The following is a 23,187-nucleotide window of genomic DNA, read 5'->3' on the forward strand; positions in this document are numbered from 1 at the left end:
GCCTTGTGTCGTAAATATTTGCATCTTGTTTTGTGCTAGGTCTGCTGTCGATGGCCAATGCTGGCAAGAACACCAACGGATCACAGTTCTTCATTACAACTGCTACCACAAGTTGGTAAGTAAAAAAAAAATGATTACAACGACATTCGGTTTGATTGTTGCGGGTCAATTTGTTTTAATAACGATTTCTAGTTTATAAACTTTTTTCTCTCTTTTTCTCTTCCTTTCTCTTTATATATCTCTCTTACTGTATTTTTACTTCTCTCTTTCTCTCTCTCTCTCTTTCTCTTTCTCTCCTATCTCTCTGCGTGTCTTTCTCTCCTATTTCTCTCTCTCTTTCTCTTTATTTCTACCTCTCTCTCTCCTATTTCTCTCTCTTTATTTCTATCTCTCTCTCTTTCCTATCTCTCTCTCTCTTTATTTCTATCTCTTTCCTCTTTTCTCTCACTATCTCTCTCGCTTTCTTTTCCCTCTTCTTTCCAATAAACTGATATCAAATTAAGCTGTTGAATTAAAAAAAATTTAGTCAGTAAAAATATTTTTCCAATCTATTAAATTCACTGAACATATTTTTAAATAAAATTTTTTTTTTCCAATCCATTAAATTCACTGAACATATTTTTAAATAAAAAAATTATTTTTCCAATCCATTAAATTCACTGAACATATTTTTAAATAAAAATTTTTTTTCCAATCCATTAAATTCACTGAACATATTTTTAAATAAAAAAATTATTTTTCCAATCCATTAAATTCACTGAACATATTTTTAAATAAAAAAATATTTTTCCAATCCATTAAATTCACTGAACATATTTTTAAATAAAATTTTTTTTTTCCAATCCATTAAATTCACTGAACATATTTTTAAATAAAAAAATTATTTTTCCAATCCATTAAATTCACTGAACATATTTTTAAATAAAAATTTTTTTTCCAATCCATTAAATTCACTGAACATATTTTTAAATAAAAAAATTATTTTTCCAATCCATTAAATTCACTGAACATATTTTTAAATAAAAATTTTTTTTTCCAATCCATTAAATTCATTGAACATATTTTTAAATAAAAAAAAATATTTTTGTCCACCATTGCTCCTGAGATGACGTTACAATATAAAAAGTTTTTATTGTTTTTAAATTTCTTGATCTTATATGGGCATCTTTTTACTGTTTTTTGCTTTTTTACATTTCTTTTCCCTTCTCCCCTCCCCTTTCCTTCTTATTCTTTCCTCGACACTATTATATATACATGTGCGCACATATATACGGGGGAGGGGGGTCCAAACATAATGCCTCCTATTTTTTCGATCGAATGCATCAGAGAGATTGCAAATTGCATTGTTATGATGACTGAACTTATGCATTTATGACCTGAAAGTTTAAGTTCTCTTTATTAATTGTGTGTGTACTTATTCAATTATATTTCACCTTTTATTTATACCAACCCTTTAATTTATGAAGCTCGATATAACTACAGAGCATATACAAATAAATGGCAAAAATTCTATATTCCAAATTTCAAGATGTTGTCCATCTTACTATTTATTTCTTTAAGTATGTTAAGATGCATAATTCTTGACAACATCTGTTTTGTAGCGCAGCATCATTCATGTAATTATTGTGTCAATTTTTAAAATTTATTCTGCCCTTAACTCATCAGAAGAAATGGAACTCATCAACTTTAAAAAAAAAATAAAGGAATATGGGCATGAATACAAAATCCGAAAATCAAAAGAGAATTTGCAATTGTCTTTTCTTTTAGTTGTGCTATCTTTGAATTTTAATATATATATATATATATATATATATATATATATATATATATATATATATATATATATATATATATATATATATATATATATATATATATATATATATATATAATAGTTATTTTTTATTTATATCTACAGACACTAGTATTTTATGCTTTTGTAATTATCGGTGCAGGAAGTGACAATTTCTAGCAGTCAAGAGATTTGAACCCAGCTTCATTTGCTAAGCCGTTACCTCCAGGCCACTAATATGACGCCTCCTATTTTTTTTTAACTCCAAAAGTTGAAGATTTATAAAGATGGGGGTGGTATCATTAAAATGAGTGAGCTTTTGTGCTCCGGAATTTATTTTTCTACATAGTTACCATTATTGTTTATTCACTTTTGCTAAAAATTCAATTATGTATCTCTGCTTCTGACACACATGCATGACAGGGGATACTTTCTTAGAGTCTCACATTGTCAATATCTGCAACAGAAAGCTGAAACTTTCAGGTCATGAATGCATAAGTCCAGTCATCATTATAATGCAATTCACAATCTCCTCTGATTCATTTGTGTGGAATAAAAAATAGGAGGCATTACGTATGAAACGCTTCTCGTACATAAATATAAAATCTTAAAAAATAATAAATTCGTATTTACACACATACCGAAATGCATACAGAAAAGCAGAGTTATTTATAACAATTTTTTTTTGTTCGAATTTTGATTAAAAAAAAAATGAGATCGAAATTTGCATCTCAAAAGCATGAGCTCCATTGGTCAGTATGAACTTGAAGACTAACTGACAAACTGAAAAGGCAGTTCTTCAGAGCAGTGGTTGAGTCTGTCCTTGTTTAGCCTGGACTCTCATCAAAAGATTTCCATCGATTTTGACGTATGAGCTTCCACCAAAACAACTAAGTTGCTCGGAAATCCACACAGATTTGTTTATAGCAGTGAAGGCCTTGTGTAGAACCAACTGCATTTTTGGTATTACTGCTAACCTTTGTCAGTGCTGATGACTGCCGAGTCATAGAGATTTCCAGGCTAGTATGTGTGGGTGAATTAATTCACTGGGAGAGATGCACCCCCAATCTTCATTAAGACATGCATCTAGGAAAAGGAAACTAATGTAAAAACCTATTGTCATATATATATATATATATATACACGCACACACACACACACACACACACACAATCATAAATACATATGCACACAAATATATACTCTCTCTCCTCTTTCTCTCTGTTTAAAAGTGAAAAATAACTAACCATAAAACTGAAGATCAGAATAGTCCATAACAAATAAAAGGAAATATCACCAGAATTACAATAATATTTAATCTGTAGCGAGAGAGGGGGAGAGGGAGATATAGAAAACTGAACGAAACTAATTTTGTCATTTTTATTTTTTTTAATTTAACTAGCTTTGCAAACTCATTTTTTCTGACCCAAGTTCAGTGGCTGATCCAACGGTTACATTTGTTTTTTTTGTTTTTTTTAAGCAGAAATTATGACCTTTGGGTCACCCATTGAGCTCTGATCAGAAAAAAAAGGAGAAGTTTGATAAAGTCTAACATCTCATTAAACTAAATATTTTTTGCAATAATTTTGGACTTTTAATGGAATTTTAATGGAATTTTAACAGAATTTTTTTAATGTTATTGTTTCAGGCTTGATGGGAAACACGTTGTTTTTGGCGAAGTAACCAGCGACTACAAACTTGTCGTTGAAATTGAGAAGAAAGGCACAGAGAGTGGAAAACCGTGCAAGACCATCACAATCAAAGACTGCGGACAATTATAACAATTTTTTGCGCTTTTTTTTTTATTTTGGCAAATCATCGCATTTTGGCCAAGCGCAGGCATTCCCCCTCCCACCACCACCATCCCCTTCTTCTTCTTCTTCTTCTTCTTGGCCGAGAGTAAATAAAATATATTTAAATAAAATCCAGTTTAGATGATCGTTTGCGTTGCTTGCTTTTTTATTTTCCTTGATTTTTTCATTTTCTTTTTTCTTGTTCGGAAAATAATGACCGATTTTTAGAAATTAACATTTTTAATTGAATTGTTTTGCTTTGCCAATTTGTGTCAGATATCAAGTACCCCATCTTTTGTCTCACTCTTTCCTTATCTCTCTCTCTCTCTCTATTGGTCTCTCCAATCAAGAGTTGAATAGTATTACTGATTGTGGTGATATTTCCTTTTGTTTATTACGGACTATCCCAAGTTTTTCATTCTTTCCTTTCTTTAAGACCTCCGACTGTTAATACAAAGGAAGAGCAACAGAATCAAGAGTCACATGCTCTGTATAAAATAAAAATATGTCTGGGTCAAACAACATAAAGTGAGAGAGGGTGAAAGTGATAGAAGCTTAGTAAGTAGTGTTAGGACGATTAATCCTAATTGGAAAAATCAGACATTTTTTGGTGGTTAATCAGAAAGAGGAAAAAATTGTGGCTGTTATTTTTATGCCAAAAACGGTTCTTTTTATATATGTTCTTTTTATAATTTCATTTTCCATTGATGCTACAAATAAAAAAATGATAAATATTTAATCTAAGTAAAACTAAAAACTATAGATCATCCCCCTACACATACACACGCAGGTGTATTTTTGTGTTTTGAAAATATTTGCACATATTACTTTGAGTTCGGAATCAGTAATTGTATTGGAATCAGAAATTTAAAACAGAATCGGTAATTGTATTGGAATCAGAAATTTAAAACAGAATCGGTAATTGTATTGGAATCAGAAATTTAAAACAGAATCGGTAATTGTATTGGAATCAGAAATTTAAAACTGAATCGGTAATTGTATTGGAATCAGAAATTTAAAACAGAATCGGTAATTGTATTGGAATCAGAAATTTAAAACAGAATCGGTAATTGTATTGGAATCAGAAATTTAAAACAGAATCGGTAATTGTATTGGAATCAGAAATTTAAAACAGAATCGGTAATTGTATCGGAATCAGAAATTTAAAACAGAATCAGTAATTGTATCCCATCACAAAGACGTATTGGAATCACCCCATCACTATTATTATTATTGCCACTAGAATACAAGATTTTTTATGTTACTTGCATAAATACATTGCTTTTGCGTTGGCAAAAGTGTGTTGATTCCAATGGTGTGCGTTTTGATTTATTATTTAAGTTTAAAAGCGATAAAAATAACACTTAAAAGTATTTAGAACTTTGTGTTATCTAACGGTTAACGCACCAGACCATAATACACATGGTCTCAGGTTCAATTCCTAGAAACAGTCAAACTACACTGATGAAATCTGCATGTCCATAGATTACTGTTTTATAAGTAAAAAAATAAATAAAATAATATTTGTTTTCGTCCAAATAAAATATGGATGATTTTCTTCAAGATTGAAGACGCTTATTAACCGTATTATCGTGTAAAAATCATCAACAAATATATATATGTGTGTGTGTGTGTACGTAGGTAGGTCTGTGCATGTAAGTATGCAGATGCGTAAGTATAAATCTACCTCTCGTGTACATATATGTATGTAATGTGTGCGTGTGTGTATAAATCTACCTATTGTTGAATATGTGCCAATCATCAGTTTGGTATCTGTGCCGGTCAACTGAGTCACAACACCCCTCCCCCATGCTTGCGTTGCCACCCTCTCACCGTTCTACTGGGAGTGACAGAGGTGAAGTAACCTCTCCTCTCCCGCTCCACCGTCGGTTGCCAGGGCTTTCAACAATTCTGTTGTATCGTTGCCCACCTAAAAATACCTTCACATTCAAAAAAAAGAAAAAAATTTCTCGGTCATTTGGCAAAATAAATTAACTGCAAAAATAACAACAGGTAAAAAAATTTTTTTTTTAAATATTTTTAAAAAACTTTTCTTTTATTTAACTTTTTCATTCCCAACCGCATTCATGTACTTATGTAGAGAAGTTATCATGCTGAAATCACGTTATTATTTAGAAATCCATTCTTAACATAGTGGGGGGGGGAGAATGTTGTGTAACTATTCTGCACTTTCATCTAACAATTTAATAAAAAAAAGATATAAAACTTGAATTTAACTTGAAAAACCTATGAAAAAAATAGCACAGTACCTTTTCTGTATAAGCACCACATTTCATTCATACTCGCATACATATACATACATTACATACATACACACATACAATATATATATACACACATACGTACAGACATAAATTACATACATGCATACACACACATACACACACATTACACACATACATACACATGCATACATTACATACATACACATATACATACATGCACGCATATACACATACATACACACACACACATTACATACATGTACACATATACATACATGTACACATACATGCACACACACATTACATACATCACATACATGCATGATGATTGCTACTTCTTGACAGAAGTTTGCCATCTCTTCAGTCAAGTGTTATGCGTTTGTGTGCACGTAGATGACTTTTTAATCCAGCTTTAGTCCTACATGAAAGTACACAAATGTGACATAAAAACTTTCCATCTTGTAACATTGATTGCATGATAATATTGTGAATCCTCGAATGTCGTGTCAAGCCAATTTTAGATTTGCAGATCAGACCACAAATATGACAATTTAGTGTTGTCGGATGTGCTGTAAAAGCCTCCTCATAAGACTGTTGTTCCTGTCTTTGATTGTGTGATCTCAGGTGATTTACAAAACCAGTTTTTGACAAAAGGTATCTGCCACATTCAGTGCACTTCATTTCCTGTTGTAATTTTTCTGACCTATTTTCGTCCTGCTTCCTTAAAACGTGTTTTAATACAGCAAGATCTACACATTGCTCTTCAAAAATCTTACAACTTTCTCCAATGGTTTTTCTCCACTGTGAATGATCTTTTGCTTGGGCCTCCTTATTATGTACATCCATCTCAAGTATTTTCAAGTTCTTTTTCAGAGAATCCTTAAACTTTTTTCTTGGTTTATGTTCATCTATCTCGCCATAAAACAGTTATTTAGGAAGTCTTTTGTCCTCCATCTTAACCAAGTGTCCAGTCCAGCGCAACTGATTTTGAATGGTTTTCATTTCAATACTATTACTATTTGATCGTTCAAGAACTACAGTGTCAGACATTAGAGTCCTCCAGTTAATATTAAGTATTCTTCAAATACAAATTTGGTGAAACCTTTCCAATAACTTGAGATGTCTTCTATATGTTGTCCAGATCTCTGACCCATAGTGCAGCGTAGTGATAACGCATGCTTCGTAAACACTTAGTTTTATTTTTGATGTGGACACATACATACATGCATACATACATGCATGCATACACACACACATACATACATACATACATACATACATACATACATGCATGCATACACACATACATACATACAAATAATAAATATAAATAATCAGAATGGGGAATCGGAAAAATTAGGACTTTTTAGGTATTGGAATCGGAAAAAAATTGTGCCCATTCTCCAATACCAAAAACCATTCTTAAAATTTTTTTTGTTTGTTTTAGATTAAGATTCAATTTTCCATCGTTAACACTAATGATAAAATAATAAATATTGATTTTAAATTAAAATTCAATTTTCCATCGTTAACACTAATGATAAAATAATAAATATTGATTTTAAATTAAAATTCAATTTTCCATCGTTAACACTAATGATAAAATAATAAATATTGATTTTAGATTAAAATTCAATTTTGCATCGTTAACACTAATGATAAAATAATAAATATTGATTTTAGATTAAAATTCAATTTTGCATCGTTAACACTAATGATAAAATAATAAATATTGATTTTAGATTAAAATTCAATTTTCCATCGTTAACACTAATGATAAAATAATAAATATTGATTTTAAATTAAAATTCAATTTTCCATCGTTAACACTAATGATAAAATAATAAATATTGATTTTAGATTAAAATTCAATTTTCCATCGCTAACACTAATGATAAAATAATAAATATTGATTTTAGATTACCAGTGAAACTAAAATTTAAAGATCAATCCCTGTCAAGTGTATTTTTACATTTGTGGAAGCATATGCATATACGAGGTGACTTAAATAAGTTTATACATTTTTCATATTTGCACTTTTATTGATAGTACATACATAAAACTCTAGGCTCCTTCGAAGTAATCTCCTCCGGCTGCAATGTACTTGTAACATTCCAACAACTTCTGGAAGGCTCCATGGAAGTCCTCTTGTGTGAGTGTGTCAATGATCCTTGCCAAAGCCTCTTTCATCTCCTCAATTGCTTCAAAACGACATCCTCTAAAGTTTTCCTTGAGCTTAGGGAATAAACAAAAGTCACAAGGAGCAAGGTCTGAACTATAGGGAGGTTGAGGAACTATCTTGATGCCCATCTTGGTGAAATAGTCTGTGACAAGGATAGAGTTGTGGACTGGTGCATTTGCGCTAATCTTCCACATCTTCATCATCCCTCACAGACTCCCTGCCTATCTTGAATCTCTTATGCCAAATCAAAAACTGATGCTTGATTCATGCAAGATGGTCCAAAAGCAGTCCATAGGTTACTGTGCCATTTTTTCCAAGTTTAGTAAAACAAAATTTTATTGCATATCATTCTTCTAAAGTGTCCTCACGCCCAGGTTGCATTTTTGAAATCCATCAGCTGTGACAATCAGGCTTTAGTAGGGTGTATTCCAATTCCTGCTGTAGCTGTTCATTTGAACCTGAAATCATAAAAATTGGTCAGTCATCTCATAAGATATATAGCAATAACATACTGAATTTTCAATTTTAAATGCTCGTACAAAAAAGTCAGGAAAGTTATTGAAAGCAACTTGTATTACATGAATTTTTACGGTTATCCAAAAATTATAATCTAAAGTTAAATATTTACAGATTTCAAAAGAATCAGAATCGGTAATTGTATCGGAATCAGGAAAAATATTGGAATCGTCCCATTACTAATACATGTACATCTTTCTCATTATTTTTTGAGCAAGGGTTGGTCTCCTTTGCTCTTTTTGTTGCAGAAGACTTGGGTCAAAATACCAGTCGAGGATCTGTTCTCGACAATCAGCCTGACAGATTTGTAAGCACAAAGATGTAATATTGTGGCGATGGGACAGAGGTTGGAGCTTTGTTGATAGTGCGCGACCTATTAGAGTGGAGACTCTTTTTTGAACCGTGTCTAAGAGGGAGAGACTAGTGGCAGATGCACCAGCCTAGATGTGGCAACAATGCTCCGTGCAGGATATTCTCAGATATGAGTAATTTTCTGGCACAGTAGAGGGAACCCACCTTGTTCGTAGCAGGTTTCTCCTGTAAAGCATTCTCAACAAAAACTCGTCTAGCTACCACCAGTATAAATATTTTTCTTCTCTTCTTCTGTGTGCCTATAACTAATTGGAACTTCCATGAGCAAAGTTTTCTAAGAACTGTCCATCTGTGAAACACAATACCACAGGACTGCTTCCCAGCTGACTATAACTTGATCGTTTTTCAAATCAAGCAGTATGTTGCTAGTCCTATGCAGTTATAGGAGGTCTGCCCTCCCAGGCTTTGCCTTCTCTCTTTGAGAAGAGGTTAGGTTATTGCTAATCATCTGAGGCACCTCTAGTGAGAAATGCTGATCAGGCTGTCTGGGTATTTTGTCCAGGCCAGAGTGCTCCTCTGACGGTCACGTGAAGGATGTCACAACGGTAATGAGAGAATGAGATAATAAATGTTAATCTCGTCTAAGGTCATCAGAACTATATATATATATGTATCATTAACGAATCACTGTTTATCAAGGCCCAAAAGGCACTCGGGGATAAGGGTTAATAAGTTTGTCAGGTAGACAGTGAGGCAGCATCTTATATATACATATATATATATATATATATATATTTAAATAAGGGAGTAGTCACCAACAATGTGTATTTTTTAACATTATTTTATTATTCCGTGTCTTGGTTTTTCATTGAGAATTATGTTTGGATCATTGTAATAATGTTTTTAAGTCATTGAAATCGTTTACGCGCGTTTCAGACGGTCTGTGATGCGTCCTCGTCAGAAATTATTTTCAAATACACATTGTTGGTGACTACTCCCTTATTTAAATATACATCTTTCTTTCGTTGAAATTTATTAACCCATTTTATATAAATATATATATATATATATATATATATATATAGTTTGTTTATTATACAAATATTATTGGTTACATATGTACATATATGTTTCAGTGGAATCTCAAAGAGACCACCTCGTCAGACCAAAAAAAAAGGGGCAATATTGAAACGAGAGTCAAGATTACAGTCATTTTTTATAAAATATGCGGTTTACGTTCTGAAAGAATGGAGGGTGTATAGTTTGTGAATGTAAACAGTACAGGTTTTGGAATGAGGTGTAGTGAAGAAAGGGAGTAGGGTGCGGTGTGAGAATGTACGATCCCGTGTGGTCAAGCTGTCATGGGCAGTTTCATATTGGTCTCATTTTAGCTTGGTGGGTGTTTATTGGACTAAGTTTTCGCTTTCATCTGTAGTAATATTATACTCTCATCATTGCTACTTTCCTATTACCTGCTTTTGTGATTGGTTTTTCTTTTCTGGTGGCGACTTCCCAATCCATCTATTTTATTTATAAGCTATATTTATTTATTTATTTATTTTATTCCTCGCTTTTTTTTTTATCCATTCATTTGTTTCTTGTTTTTAATTAATTAATTTGTTTATTTATAAAATATACATCCACATGGTCAAAATAACAGTCAGTGAACAAATATACAGAAATTTACATGATTTACATAAAGATGGTATACTGGGAGTTATATTTTCCACTCTGTCTGAAGTAATTCCATAGGCAAAGGTTTTCATATTTATATCTAAACTTAATTTCGGTGGTTGTCATTCTTTCATTTGGGTTGTTTATCTTTTCTTCAATACTAGAATATAAATATATTTTATAAGTTTATTTGCTTTGTTATAGAGATAGGTTTCCCATTTCATATACATGCAAACAGGTACATAACAGCATATATTTGTCTATATTGGTGGAGCTTCCCATTCCCAAAGCCCTCTAGTTAGAGCACTTAGTTATCGTTTGGGATCAATTATGTGGTTGATTTCCTTATGTAACGTTGCTTAACAATAGTACTTCTCGTAGGTATAAGTCAACATTCCAATTATAAGCATGCTAGAGCCACAGATTTTTTTAGTTAATTATTATCAGGTTTTTGATCATTAAGTATGCAAAGTGCACTCACCTTTATCCAGTTGGTGGCATATTGTGTTTCTATTTATTTATATTTTAAATTTGTTATATTAAGTATGCAAAGTGCACTCACTTTTATCCAGTTGGTGGCATATTGTGTTTCTATTTGCTTATATTTTAAATTTGTTATATTAAGTGTGCAAAGTGCACTCACCTTCATCCAGTTGGTTGCATATTGTGTTTCTATTTGTTTATATTCTAAATTTGTTATATTAAGTATGCAAAGTGCACTCACCTTTATCCAGTTGGTGGCATATTGTGTTTCTATTTGTTTATATTTTAAATTTGTTATATTAAGTATGCAAAGTGCACTCACCTTTATCCAGTTGGTGGCATATTGTGTTTCTATTTGTTTATATTTTAAATTTGTTATATTAAGTATGCAAAGTGTACTCACCTTTATCCAGTTGGTGGCATATTGTGTTTCTATTTGTTTATATTTTAAATTTGTTATATTAAGTATGCAAAGTGCACTCACCTTTATCCAGTTGGTGGCATATTGTGTTTCTATTTGTTTAGTTTAGTGTTAAGCACTTTCCTTAATTTAGTTAAGTTATTTATGCTAGCCTATTCTTCAACGTTATTCGGTGAGTATAGTTATTGATTAGAGGTGTGTTGGTTTTTCGTAAATATAGTTATTAAGTTGTGATGTACTGAGACTACTTTGTGTCCTTTCAATTGCGATGTTGATATATATACCTAGAAGTATTGTATATAAGTATAAATATACCTAGAAGTATTATCGTTAAGCAATGTTACATAAGCAAACCAGTCACATAATTGATAGCAAACATACAATATTTTTTTTACATAGGAGTCACTACTTATCAAGGCCTGGGAGGCCACTCGAGGATAAGGGTTATTGCGTGTACAGTAATCAATGGGACAATATCATAATAATCGTTAGTAATGGAGATCTGATAAAGTGTCTTACTTAAGGGGGCGGTTTATCAGGAATTTGTTTATGTTGGACTTGAAGACATCAAGTTGTAGTCAGATGGGAAACAGGCAAACGGAAGAGAGTTCCACAGGCGTGCACTTCTAGGAAAGAAGCTTTGTTCATGGAATCTATATTTTGATTTAGGCACAGTTAAAGAGTGGGGAAATTAATGACAGTGGTTTTAGCTATATGGGTGTTTCTTGAGAAAGATTGGTGAGAGGAGACTAGAGATTGGAGATTGAGTTCTGCAGTGTGAACATGCATATGCAAATGCCTGCCAACGTAACTTATAAAGAAAAAAGATTATAAAAAGGTGAAAGAGGATGATCACAGGAGAGATGTGGAGCACGTTCGAGATCATGCGATAGGCATGAATGATGTTCGAGAAGATGATCACGTGATGGACATCACAACAGTAATGTAAGAATTAACTAGACAATGTTACAAATGTGCATTTTTATTTCCAAATATTCTAGTTTCAAAATTTTAGTTTGACACACATACAAACATACAGAATGTTTATATATAGATTCACTGGATGAATTTTTTGTTTCAGCAAAACATGGGGAACTATCAGGATACGCTCCGTGAGATCACGTCGACGTCTACGAGAGGGAACATGACTCCGAACCAAAACCACCCGTCAGAAACAACATGGTTTCTAAGACAAGCTAAAGATTCTAAACGTAAGTCAATGTGCAGAAAATTGTCTGGGCAGCCCCATTGGCATTTCTTAGTGGGGGAGCATTAGGCAATTAACAATTAACTAACTCATTCTCAAAGAATAAAGTAAGGACTACTGGGAGGGTGCCACAGCTCAACAAATAAAAGGCCACATGTAAATGTGGAGAAAATTGCTTGAGCAGCTCCATTGGCATTCCTTAGAGGAGAAACATCAGGCAGTTAGCAATTTACTAACATCTTCTCAAAGAAGGAAAGCAAGAACTGGGAGGGTGGACATTCAAGGAATACCCAGCACCCAACAAATAAAAGGACACTGCAATAGTCCAGTCTCTGTTGGTTGACAGATCCTTGTCCGGTATATACTAGTGCCAAACTCTGGCCCCTATCATAGTAGCTTTTAGTTAATAATGAAGACAACGAAAAGGAAGTCTCATTTTGATATTTAATAAACAACTTTGTCATTTTCGTTAGTGGCGTTAGTAGAAGAGAGAGATGGGTTAGTAGGTTGAAGTGTCCATGAGTGAAGATAGATTTAATATATTGCCAGTTTGTTGAAGGAGAGAACAGCTCAGTCCACACGTGCCTGTATCGACGAGAATTAGCTTCTGCCTGTGATTGTAGCAAGTTATTATTAGTGGCGTTAGTTGAAGAGAGAGACGGGTTAGTACGTTGAAGTGTTCTTGTGTGAAGATAGATTTAATATATTGCCGGCTGGTTGAAGGAGAAAATAGTTCAGTTCAGTTTACACGTGTTTACAGCTAATAGTCGTCAAGATGGAGGAAGCTGGTTACAGGAGAAAGAAAGAGGCAAGGTATTAAGTGTGTTTGTGAGTTGTCGTGGGTGTGTGTGAGTTGTATCGATGAAAGCAGTTCTTTAGCATGATAAATAAAGTTTGTTAGGGTTAGGGTTAGGGGACAGCACGTGGAAATAAATGTGAGTTTGAAGAGAACTATAGCTAGCTTGTTGTACTCATGTTCTACCAAAACCCCAGGCGAAGTTTGCTCCCAGGCAGGGTCATGATCAAAGAGGATTAAAGGTTCGTGATTTCGACTTTTATATACTCTGTCACATGATAGAGAGCTGGCTTGTGAATGGACAAGTGAAGGAGAAAATGGATTTCAAATCTCGAGTCGAGAGAATTAACTCCTGTAGCGAATTTCGGCTGCTACAGATATTTTTGTTTTTTTCTACAATCATTTTATACAAGATGTAACATGATCGATTGCCACGGAGAGTTACATGGTTTTGCTGCGTGGACGTTTCTTGAACTGTTGTTACATCCTGGGAATGGCAAGCAGCTCCCCGGGTGCTAGACAAGACCAAATAATAGGCACATGAGTGATAGAAAAATCAAAGACAAATCACTAGGGTTGATTTGACGTCGGCCACATTTGTTAGTGTGTCGGGTTTCCGTTCTTTTTGGTTGTTATTATAGGCAGAATTTTATTGTTGTTGTTGATAGCAGGTACCACTTTCCTGGAATTGAAGGCTTGTATAATAAATGAAGAAACACATTTTTTTAATAAAAAATAGAATTATTTATTTTTAAAGGAAACATTTTTAATTTGATCCGACGCGTATCGCCAATAGTGTTTGTCAGAGGCCCAACTTCAACTACATAAAACAATTCCTCTCTCTTTAAAAGAAGGAGGAATCTTGAATATATATAAAAGCAAATATGTTTTAATAGAAAAGAATGTGTCGGACATAAACAAAATAGGTTTTCAAACAATATAAAAGCAATAAAACTGGCCAGAGAAAACGTGACTGATAAGTCACCTGTTAGGTCAAATGACATAAGCACAAAGGATTAGTTTGAATCTATAAAGGAGAGTTAGGAGGAGCCTGGAGCGAATGAGTTAGTATAAGTAGATGGGACAAGCAAGTTCTCAGCTGGTTGGGAATCGTTCAGCTATGGAAGCATTCAGCTGGAAAGACAGTAATATATAATCTCTGTAAAAGGTATGGCAAAAATAAAAATTGCAACAGGAATAAATGTAAATGTCGAAAAGTAATTTAGTTGTCCGAGTTGTTGGTGTAGAAAATGACTTACATTTTCAGAAGTGCGTCTGGAACAACACAGCGATGGTTCCGATCAAAAAACCATGTACTCCCCTTGTCTGGGCAAGCAGGCAATTGTTCCATTTGTCCTTTTGTTGAATAATTATTGAAAGTATCTATATCTGTTTATGATATATGTTAAAAATTTACACACACACGCAACGAACATTATATAGATGACTATATAAAATGTACACAGTTTGGTCCCCTCGTTTTTTTTATTGTTTTTTTTTTTTACATAGGCATCACCACTTATCAAGGCCCAGAGGCCACTCGAGGATAAGAGTTAAAGAGTGCATAGTAATCAATTGGACAACATAGTAATCGTTAGTAATAGAAATTCAGTAAATTTGTTAATTTAAGTGGAACGGCTCATCAAGAACTTGTTTACGTTAGACTTGAAGACAACCGTATTGTAGTCAGCTGGATAGCAGGCAAACGGAAGAGAGAGTTCCACAGGCGTGCAGTTCTAAGAAAGAAACTTTGTTCATGGAATCTACGTTTAGGTTTAGGCTCAGATAAAGAGTGGGGGAAATTGTTGATAGTTTTCAGTTAGACGAGTGTTTTTGTGAGGTTTATACATACAGAATATATAAACCCCTTAAGTATACACCACCCGAGTATATGACAGAGAAAGAAAGTGATAAGAAAATAGAGAAGAAAAAAAAGAAAGGGAGAGAGGTAAAAAGATAGAGACTTGCTAGGGAAACAAAGCGAATGAAATATTTTGTTTTTCAAATTTGACCTTTCATTGTGCACCTGAAATAAAAGAGAAAGTGAGCGATAAAGAGATAAAGAAATTCTAAGAAAACAAAGCAACTGAAATATGTTTTTGTTTTTCAACCTTTCACCGTGCACCCGATTATAAAAACAATCTCGGGTCGCACCTGTCGCCTGTCAAACTGTTGAGTTGGCAGGCCTGACATTTTGGATATCTGTGCCAGCCTGTCATGACAAGTCTGGCACAAGGTTCTCTGAAGTGAAATGTAATAGTCAAAGAAGCAAGCGCCCACGTGTGCGCGTGCTTTTTTGTGGCTGTACGACTTACTTTCAGGTGAGATCTGAGAGAGAGAGAGAGAGAGAGAGAGAGAGAGAGAGAGAGAGAGAGAGAGAGAGAGAGAGAGAGAGAGATTAAAGACGGTCTCGTGGAATCGCATGAGATCACACCACCCACCGCATACATATGCAAATGAAATGCAGTCAGTTTTCTTTTAATAAAAAGCTTGTTGGCAGAGGTGAGAGGAACAGACACGCGCTGGAAGTCGAGAGAGAAAATTGTGAGGAGGAGGAGGATGAGGAGGTTGGTTAGTTGGTTGTTTTTGTTTTACGGCATATCAACCTTTTTCAGGTTATTTAATGCTGAATCCAAAGATTCTGAAGAAAAAAATTTTTTTTAATAGAATATATTTGTTGTTTTCACGTCGGTTTCTATTTAACCCATAGTTGGGACCCTAACAGGTACTACCACTCCGGGTCAGAGTGGACCTGGGAGCAATATTAATTAAAGAGTGGCTCCACACTCCCCAAAGCCCACAAGCTGAGGCCTCTCTACTGGATATAGTTTAAGGTCATATCCAGGACCCCCATTGAGGGACTTTTACCCTCTGCAGGGGGGCAGTCAACGTATTCTAATGCCCCACGGACAGGGCCAGGAGGAGGAGGAAATACAGTGACAAATTCTATTTTTCCAGGAGGCCCCAGCTCCCTAGAAAGGGAGCCTCCTTGTTGTGCTACAAGATGTCCTGTTTGGGATAAAGAAGGAAAAAAAAAAAAAACCAAAGCAAATTTTTTATCGATCAACTCAAATTAAATCATTTTGATTATTATTTTATTTTATTTTTATTTTTTTTGCAAAGTTCTCATCCCTGAAGTTATATATCTGTGGGAGATTTTCAAAAAACTTGGCAGCACTAGCGATGGTTACCTCAGCGATGAACACGTAGAACGCATCCCAGATCCATTGATGAAAAAAGTAAGTTCTTTATTTCAACCCAATCTACCCGTTTTGTATTTTTTCCACTGCAATTTATATCTTCTTTTTTTTTTTTCAGTTATGGTCACCCCCACACAAGGCGTATTGGACGTATGGGGTTGGCTATTATTTGGGACCATGTTTAGGAAAGTTAAGAGATGACTGACATGTTGGTTTACATTACGTTTTAATTTCTGCATGTCAGTAGAGTCCAGGAAGCAGGTAACAGTGGGGGATTCCAAAGTCTAGCAGCTATTAGAGTAGAAGGCTTTCCGGCATCTAGGGACCTGTACAGTGAAAGGGTGGGATTTTGTTGCTAAGTTGGTGATATATATGCTGAGAGGTCACAAGTACAATGAGTTCATCAAAGCACATTCCATTAAAATTAATATCTACTTAGTATAAGTCTGTTACCCCATTCACGGACTAGGATAGTACTTGAAGATAGTAACTTGGACATCTTCAAGTCCAACATAAACAAACACCTGACAAACCGCCCCCTTAAGTAAGACACTCTATCAAAACCCCCAATACTAATGATTACTACAATACTATCTCATTGATTACTGTACATGCAATAATCTTTATCCCTGAGTGGCTTTCGGGCCTTGATAAGTGGTGACCCCCCCCCCCCATGTAAAAAAAAAAAATATTTGTAAAACAGGCACAGAGATGCAACATTGTGACGATGGGATAGGGGTTGGAGCTTAGTTGACAAAGTGGGATATATTAGATTGAAAACTCTTTCTGGACCCTATCCAAGAGGAAAAAGCTAGTGGTAGATGCACCAACCCAGATGTGGCAATGATACTCCATGCATGGACGAATGGTGACCTTGTAGAGGTACAGGATACTCTCAGGTGTGAGTAGTCTTCTAACACAATATAGGGACCCCACTTTCTTTGCAGCAGACTTTGCAATGTTTTCAATGTATTTGTTCCAGTTCATATTGCCTGTGAATGTTAAGCCAAGGAATTTGAACGAAGAGCTCTCAGGCAGGGTGTTATTAGTCATGGCTATCGGGGGTTGAGAAGGCTTCCTGTAAAGGAAAGAAGCTCAGTCTTAGTAGCATTGAATGCTAACATCCATTCACGGTCTTATTGCTATACTGACTGGAGCTTGCCATTTCCTTAGATATCTGTACATCCATTTTTGCCCCATGCCTATCATAATTTTATCACAGGCAAATATACCCATCTCAGACACAATGTTATCAGGAGGTCGTTTTTGGATATCTTAGTTATGGCTATTTTTTTGTTGTTTTTTTTACGTGAGAGTCACCACTTATCAAGGTCCGAAGGCCACTTGAGGATAAGGGTTATTGTGTGTATAGTAATCAATGGGATAATACCGTAGTAATCATTAGTAATGGAGATTTGATAAATTGGATTACTTAAGGGGGCGGTTTATCAGGAATTTGTTTATGTTGGACTTGAAGACATCCAAGTTTGGGAAACAGGCAATCGGAAGAGAGTTCCACAGACGTGCACTTCTAAGAAAGAAGCTTTGTTCATGGAATCTACGGTTTGATTTAGGCACAGATAAAGAGTGGGGAAAATTATTGACAGTGGTTTCAGCTATCGGTTATTGGGACGGCTTCTTATAATTATTAAAGGAAAGAAGAGAAAGAATCCAAGAAACATGTACGCTTTACCATCTAAACTTCATGTGTGCATTTTTTTCTTTTTTTTACACATTAAACTTATTTTTACTTATTTTTACTTTTTTCAGTCGCACTTAAAAGGTATTTATTTACCAATTCATATTCTTCACTATTCATCATGGCTTTCATTAATGCTATTCTTTAGTTCAACTTTATTAGTAAACTAGCAGGCCGGCCGCCCGGCATTGCCCGGTCGTAAAATGTGCATAAATGTTATATTTTAATTAATGCAGATTTCTTATTTATTGAAAACAGAAATACCGTAGGTATTAAACGTAATGTTAAATTCTTAAAAAAAAAAAAATGAAAACAAAAACAAAAGCAAAAAAACGGAAAAAAAACTGAAACATGTGCATGCGAGTATTTCGTTTTTTCTAGTTTACTTCTTGTAAGTAAAAAAATACTCGAGCTGAGATCGAAACCAAAGCCTAAAGACAATAAGTCAAGTACGATAACTATTATTAGACCAGCTTGACAAGGTATTAAAAAGTGTTTTCAAACCTACTTATTCTTAACATAAGGGAACTGTCATGTGAACGATTCGCTCATGCGCAGTTGTGAAATAGTTGACAAACAGATAAAAAATCTGACAACTCCCTAAGTACCAATTTTTAAATTTTTACACCATAACAGCCTTTTTTTCAGGATGAAAACCGATTAAAAGGTTTCCATGTGTCTGAATACCCTATATACCAAATTTCAAGTCTGTAGATTAAAAATTCGTGGAGTATATAGGTTGAGAAAGAATTGTCCACACACACACACACACACACACGCACACACACACACACACACACGTGTGTGTGTGTGTGTGTGTGTGTGTGTGTGTGTGTGTGTGTGTGTGTGTGTGTGTGTGTGTGTGTGTTAATCAGCTGCAAGTTTATTTGCTCAGACTTTGGGGATGATTTTATTTTAAATTTATTTCCTGATAGTGCGATTCATTTTGGAGTCCCGACAATGACATGTTAATCTTGAAACGTTGGTCGATATGTATAGGCTCTTCATAATACAACATATATATATATATATATATATATATATATATATATATTGTGACGTGCCCGTTCTGCTCAGGTAGATTTCTGCGATCCTCCTGGCATCTGTCCGGTTTTCCGCAGATCTTCGCCATACTCCGTTACTGGTTGAGGTGACTTTCCTGGGTTATCCCATTGTTCTTTATGGTTCGCCATCTGATAGCTCCTTTTCAATATTCCATCTTCCATGCAATATTGATGGGTGTGTTTTCCATTTGTCGGTTTACCCACTTGCTTATATAGCCTTTTTTTCAGCTGTTGTCGCACCTCTGTGCTTTTCCCAGCTCCTTACATGGTCTATTTAGCACCGGAATCTTTTCATTTATATTTTGTTTCTTACTTCGTCAGTTATATGTATGCCCGTTTCCTGCATCTATTTGGGATAACTCAATCTGAGCTTCATTCCCCAGTAAAATGTCTACATTCTTTATAGGGAATGCCTTCGCTGCTCCGACTATTATTTTCTTATTTATTTTCCCTGTTATGAGTTTCACTTCTTTCAGGGGAATTCTCATCGCTTTTCGTCCTACTGCTTGTAATGCTATGAAGCCTACTGTCCGACTATGTGATACCTTTTCCTCCAGAATTAAGGATTGTGCAGTGCCGGTGTCTCTTAATATGGTCACGGGGGTGCTATTTCCTGTTTCATCTACAATCTTTCCTTTTCTTGTGAAGGGTTGGTAAATTTCATGCGTCGACGATGTAACTCCTTGTGGTTTGGCCTCTCCTGCTTTTTTCATCCCAGGTCCACACCCTAACCTGCAGTTAATGGCTATATGCCCAGGCTTTCCGCATCTATAGCACATAGTGTGGTTCGGCTTCTTTGTCGGTATCGTCTGACCTTCCACCATACTGTCTCTCTTTACAGTTGGTTCTCTCGTATCGTTTGTCCGATCTGTTAAAGTAGGTCTGTTTTTGCCTCTCTTACGGGTTATCACATATTCATCGGCTAATATTGCTAATTCGCTACCAGAGTTAGTTTTCTTTTCATTTAGGTAAATCTGCATTTCCTCTGGTAACCAATATCTCTTCCATCAATATTAGTTGTTTTATTTCTTCTGCATCGTCTTCTACTCTTTTCGCACTGGACCATTTGTTCATCAACCTTTCCTTCTCATTGACAAACTCCTTTAACTACTGAACATCAGTCTTCCTTTGCGCTCTGAACTTTTGCCTGTACGCTTTGGGTACAAGTTCGAAGCTCTGCAATATTGTCTTTTTAATTACGTCGTAGTCTTTACTTTCTTCCGCTTAAAGCGTGGTAAAAGTTTTCTGTGCTTTTCCGACGAGTGCCGTCTGTACAACTAGCGCCCACTTGTCTTTCGGCCAATTGAAGTTGGTTGCCGTATTTTCAAAGTGCGGAAAATACTAGTCTATGTTTGCTTCCACGAATTTCAGTACTAACCATACTTGTTTCATTAAGTCGAACATACACTGATTCGGTTCTTGTACTCTTTCCGATAGACTAATTTCCCTTAGTCTTATCTCTTGTTCTAACTTGGCCTTCTCAATTCTAGCCTCGTCTGTAGTTTGTACTTTTCTAACTCCATTTGCTCTGCTGTTAGATTGATTGTTTCGTCCAGCAGTCTGTTTAGTACCTCTGGGTTGAAGATTTGCTCGTCCACCATGTGTTAAGATATTATTCGGATTAGTTTTTCTCATCATTTCTAGCTTAACCAGTGATGGCTCTATGAAAAAAATCTTCTATCCAATCCATTTTTGTTGGTTGTGTTGCAAGTTGATGCAATTTAAGTCAGTAACTTTTCTTTTGACTTGGCCGTCAAGCCCCCCAATGTAATGAATAGTCTCGTTGTCTATATGTTGAAAAAAAAAATTTTTTTTTTTCAAAGTTCTCGGTAAAGGTGTCCATATAACTTTACTTTTCCAAGAAAATCTAGGATCCTTTTGATTTTTATTTATTCATTTAATAAAAATTCATATCCCGTACGAGGTTACCATGTGACGTGCCCCTTCGTAGGTTTGCTTTATTATCCGATTATGATAAATTAATTAAAAAAAAAAAAATAATTTCCTCAGTTCGTGTGGAAGGCCGCTATGGTGCTTTGTGCCAGTCCGTATTTAATTGACTTCCTCTATCAAAAAAGAGCATTTTAAATGGGGATAACAATTATCTGTCCTTCTTTGACTTAAACACAGTCTATAGGGTTGTGTGTTGTATAAAATAGATATCAGATAGATAGATAGATTTATTTAGCAATCGGCTGTCTGTTGCTGTAAGAGATGGTAGGTCAGAGAAGTTTCAACATATATTTTTAACATGACAAGATAATAAATTCAACATGTATATATATATATATATATATATATATATATATATATATATATATATATATATATATATAATCACGAGGTTGTCTCCTCAGCAACCGACAAGGCTAACATGCTTGCCAGTCGGTTTGCCTCAAACTCCACACTGGACCCTTCCAACCACCCCCTACCTGACTTTCCTATGCGGACAGACGCCACACTAGACGATCTGAAAACCACCCCTGCTCAGGTGCATGCTATCATAAAAAACCTTGACACCTCAAAAGCATATGGACCCGATCTTATCCCAGCTGTGCTATTAAAAAAGTGCTCAGCCGAAGTAGCTCCAGTTCTCTCCAAACTCTACAACAAATGTCTTAATGAAGCTTGCTTTCCGGGCTGTTGGAAAACTGGTTCTGTTGTACCAGTATTCAAGAATTCTGGCGAAAGGACAGACCCATCAAATTATCGCCCCATTAGCCTCCTCCCACTTTTTGCCAAAATATTTGAGACCATAATTAACCATGCTCTAGTCCATCATCTTACAGATGCTAAACTACTGACTGACAAACAATATGGATTTAGACAAGCCCGTTCCACAGTAGACATCCTCACCGTGATCTCTGAACGTATATACCAATCACTGGACAAAGCGGGGGAAGGCAGAGCGGTAGCTCTAGATATATCTAAGGCTTTTGACAGGGTATGGCATGAGGGTCTCCTCAGTAAAATCAGATCATACGGTATCACTGGTAGAATACTTAACATAATTAAATCCTTCTTAGATAAGAGAAAAATCCAGGTAGTCCTCGACGGTCGCACATCTAAACAATATGATATAAATGCGGGAGTGCCCCAGGGTTCTATCCTTGGACCTCTATTGTTCCTGATATTCATAAATGACCTCCCCGACAACATTGCCTCTGAGATGGGTATATATGCTGATGACACTACACTCTATGGCAGACACGACAGGAAGACGAATGAACACATTTCTAAAGAAATGGCAGAAACACTAGAGGAAGACCTCCAATCTGTAGTGGAATGGGGACAAAAGTGGTTGGTCGCGTTCAATGCTGCCAAGACTAAACTAGTTTCATTCAATAATTACAAGAAACCCTCTCTACCACCAATAGCAATGGCCAACGACTCTTTATCTGAGAGTCCATCTTTCAAACTCCTTGGTCTAACGTTCACAGGAAACATGAGTTGGAACAATTACATTGAAGGCATTGCCAGGGCCGCTGCAAGAAAGGTAGGCTCTCTCTACCATGCTAGAAAACTACTAACACCCGAAAGTATCCTGTACCTCTATAAGGCCACCATTCGCCCATGTATGGAGTATTGCTGCCACATCTGGGCTGGTGCATCTGCTACTAGTCTCTCGCTCCTTGACAAGGTTCAAAAGAGAGTCGCAAACCTGATAGGCCCTGAACTGGCATCTAAGCTTCAGCCTCTGTCCCATCGACGAAATGTTGCATCCCTCTGCCTTTTCTACAAGTATTTTAGTGGTGAATGCTCTGATGAACTGCAATCACTTGTGCTCCCACGACGCGAGCAC

The 23,187-nt window shown here is 35.3% G+C and overlaps 2 protein-coding genes across 4 annotated transcripts in view; both read left to right on the forward strand.

The window, feature by feature from the left end:
* LOC145266297 (peptidyl-prolyl cis-trans isomerase-like) overlaps positions 1-3,731 on the forward strand; it is a 42,873-nt gene extending 39,142 nt beyond the window's left edge. The window contains exons 4-5 of the mRNA XM_080121846.1: positions 40-115; positions 3,441-3,731. Coding sequence (XP_079977972.1) covers positions 40-115; positions 3,441-3,573 — 209 coding nt within the window. The 3' untranslated portion in view covers positions 3,574-3,731. The remainder of the gene's footprint in view (positions 1-39; positions 116-3,440) is intronic.
* Positions 3,732-5,484: 1,753 nt separating this feature from the next.
* Positions 5,485-23,187, forward strand: part of LOC145266301 (uncharacterized) — a 49,209-nt gene continuing 31,506 nt past the window's right edge. For 2 of the 3 annotated variants that reach the window (XM_080121850.1, XM_080121851.1), the window contains exons 1-3: positions 5,485-5,598; positions 12,501-12,630; positions 16,546-16,661. In XM_080121850.1, coding sequence (XP_079977976.1) covers positions 12,507-12,630; positions 16,546-16,661 — 240 coding nt within the window. In that variant the 5' untranslated portion in view covers positions 5,485-5,598; positions 12,501-12,506. The remainder of the gene's footprint in view (positions 5,599-12,500; positions 12,631-16,545; positions 16,662-23,187) is intronic. The other variant, XM_080121852.1, reaches the window with a different exon arrangement.

Source organism: Euprymna scolopes, chromosome 41, assembly GCF_053919585.1.
Source record: "Euprymna scolopes isolate OS-2025 chromosome 41, ASM5391958v1, whole genome shotgun sequence".
Classification (NCBI taxonomy): domain Eukaryota; kingdom Metazoa; phylum Mollusca; class Cephalopoda; order Sepiida; family Sepiolidae; genus Euprymna; species Euprymna scolopes.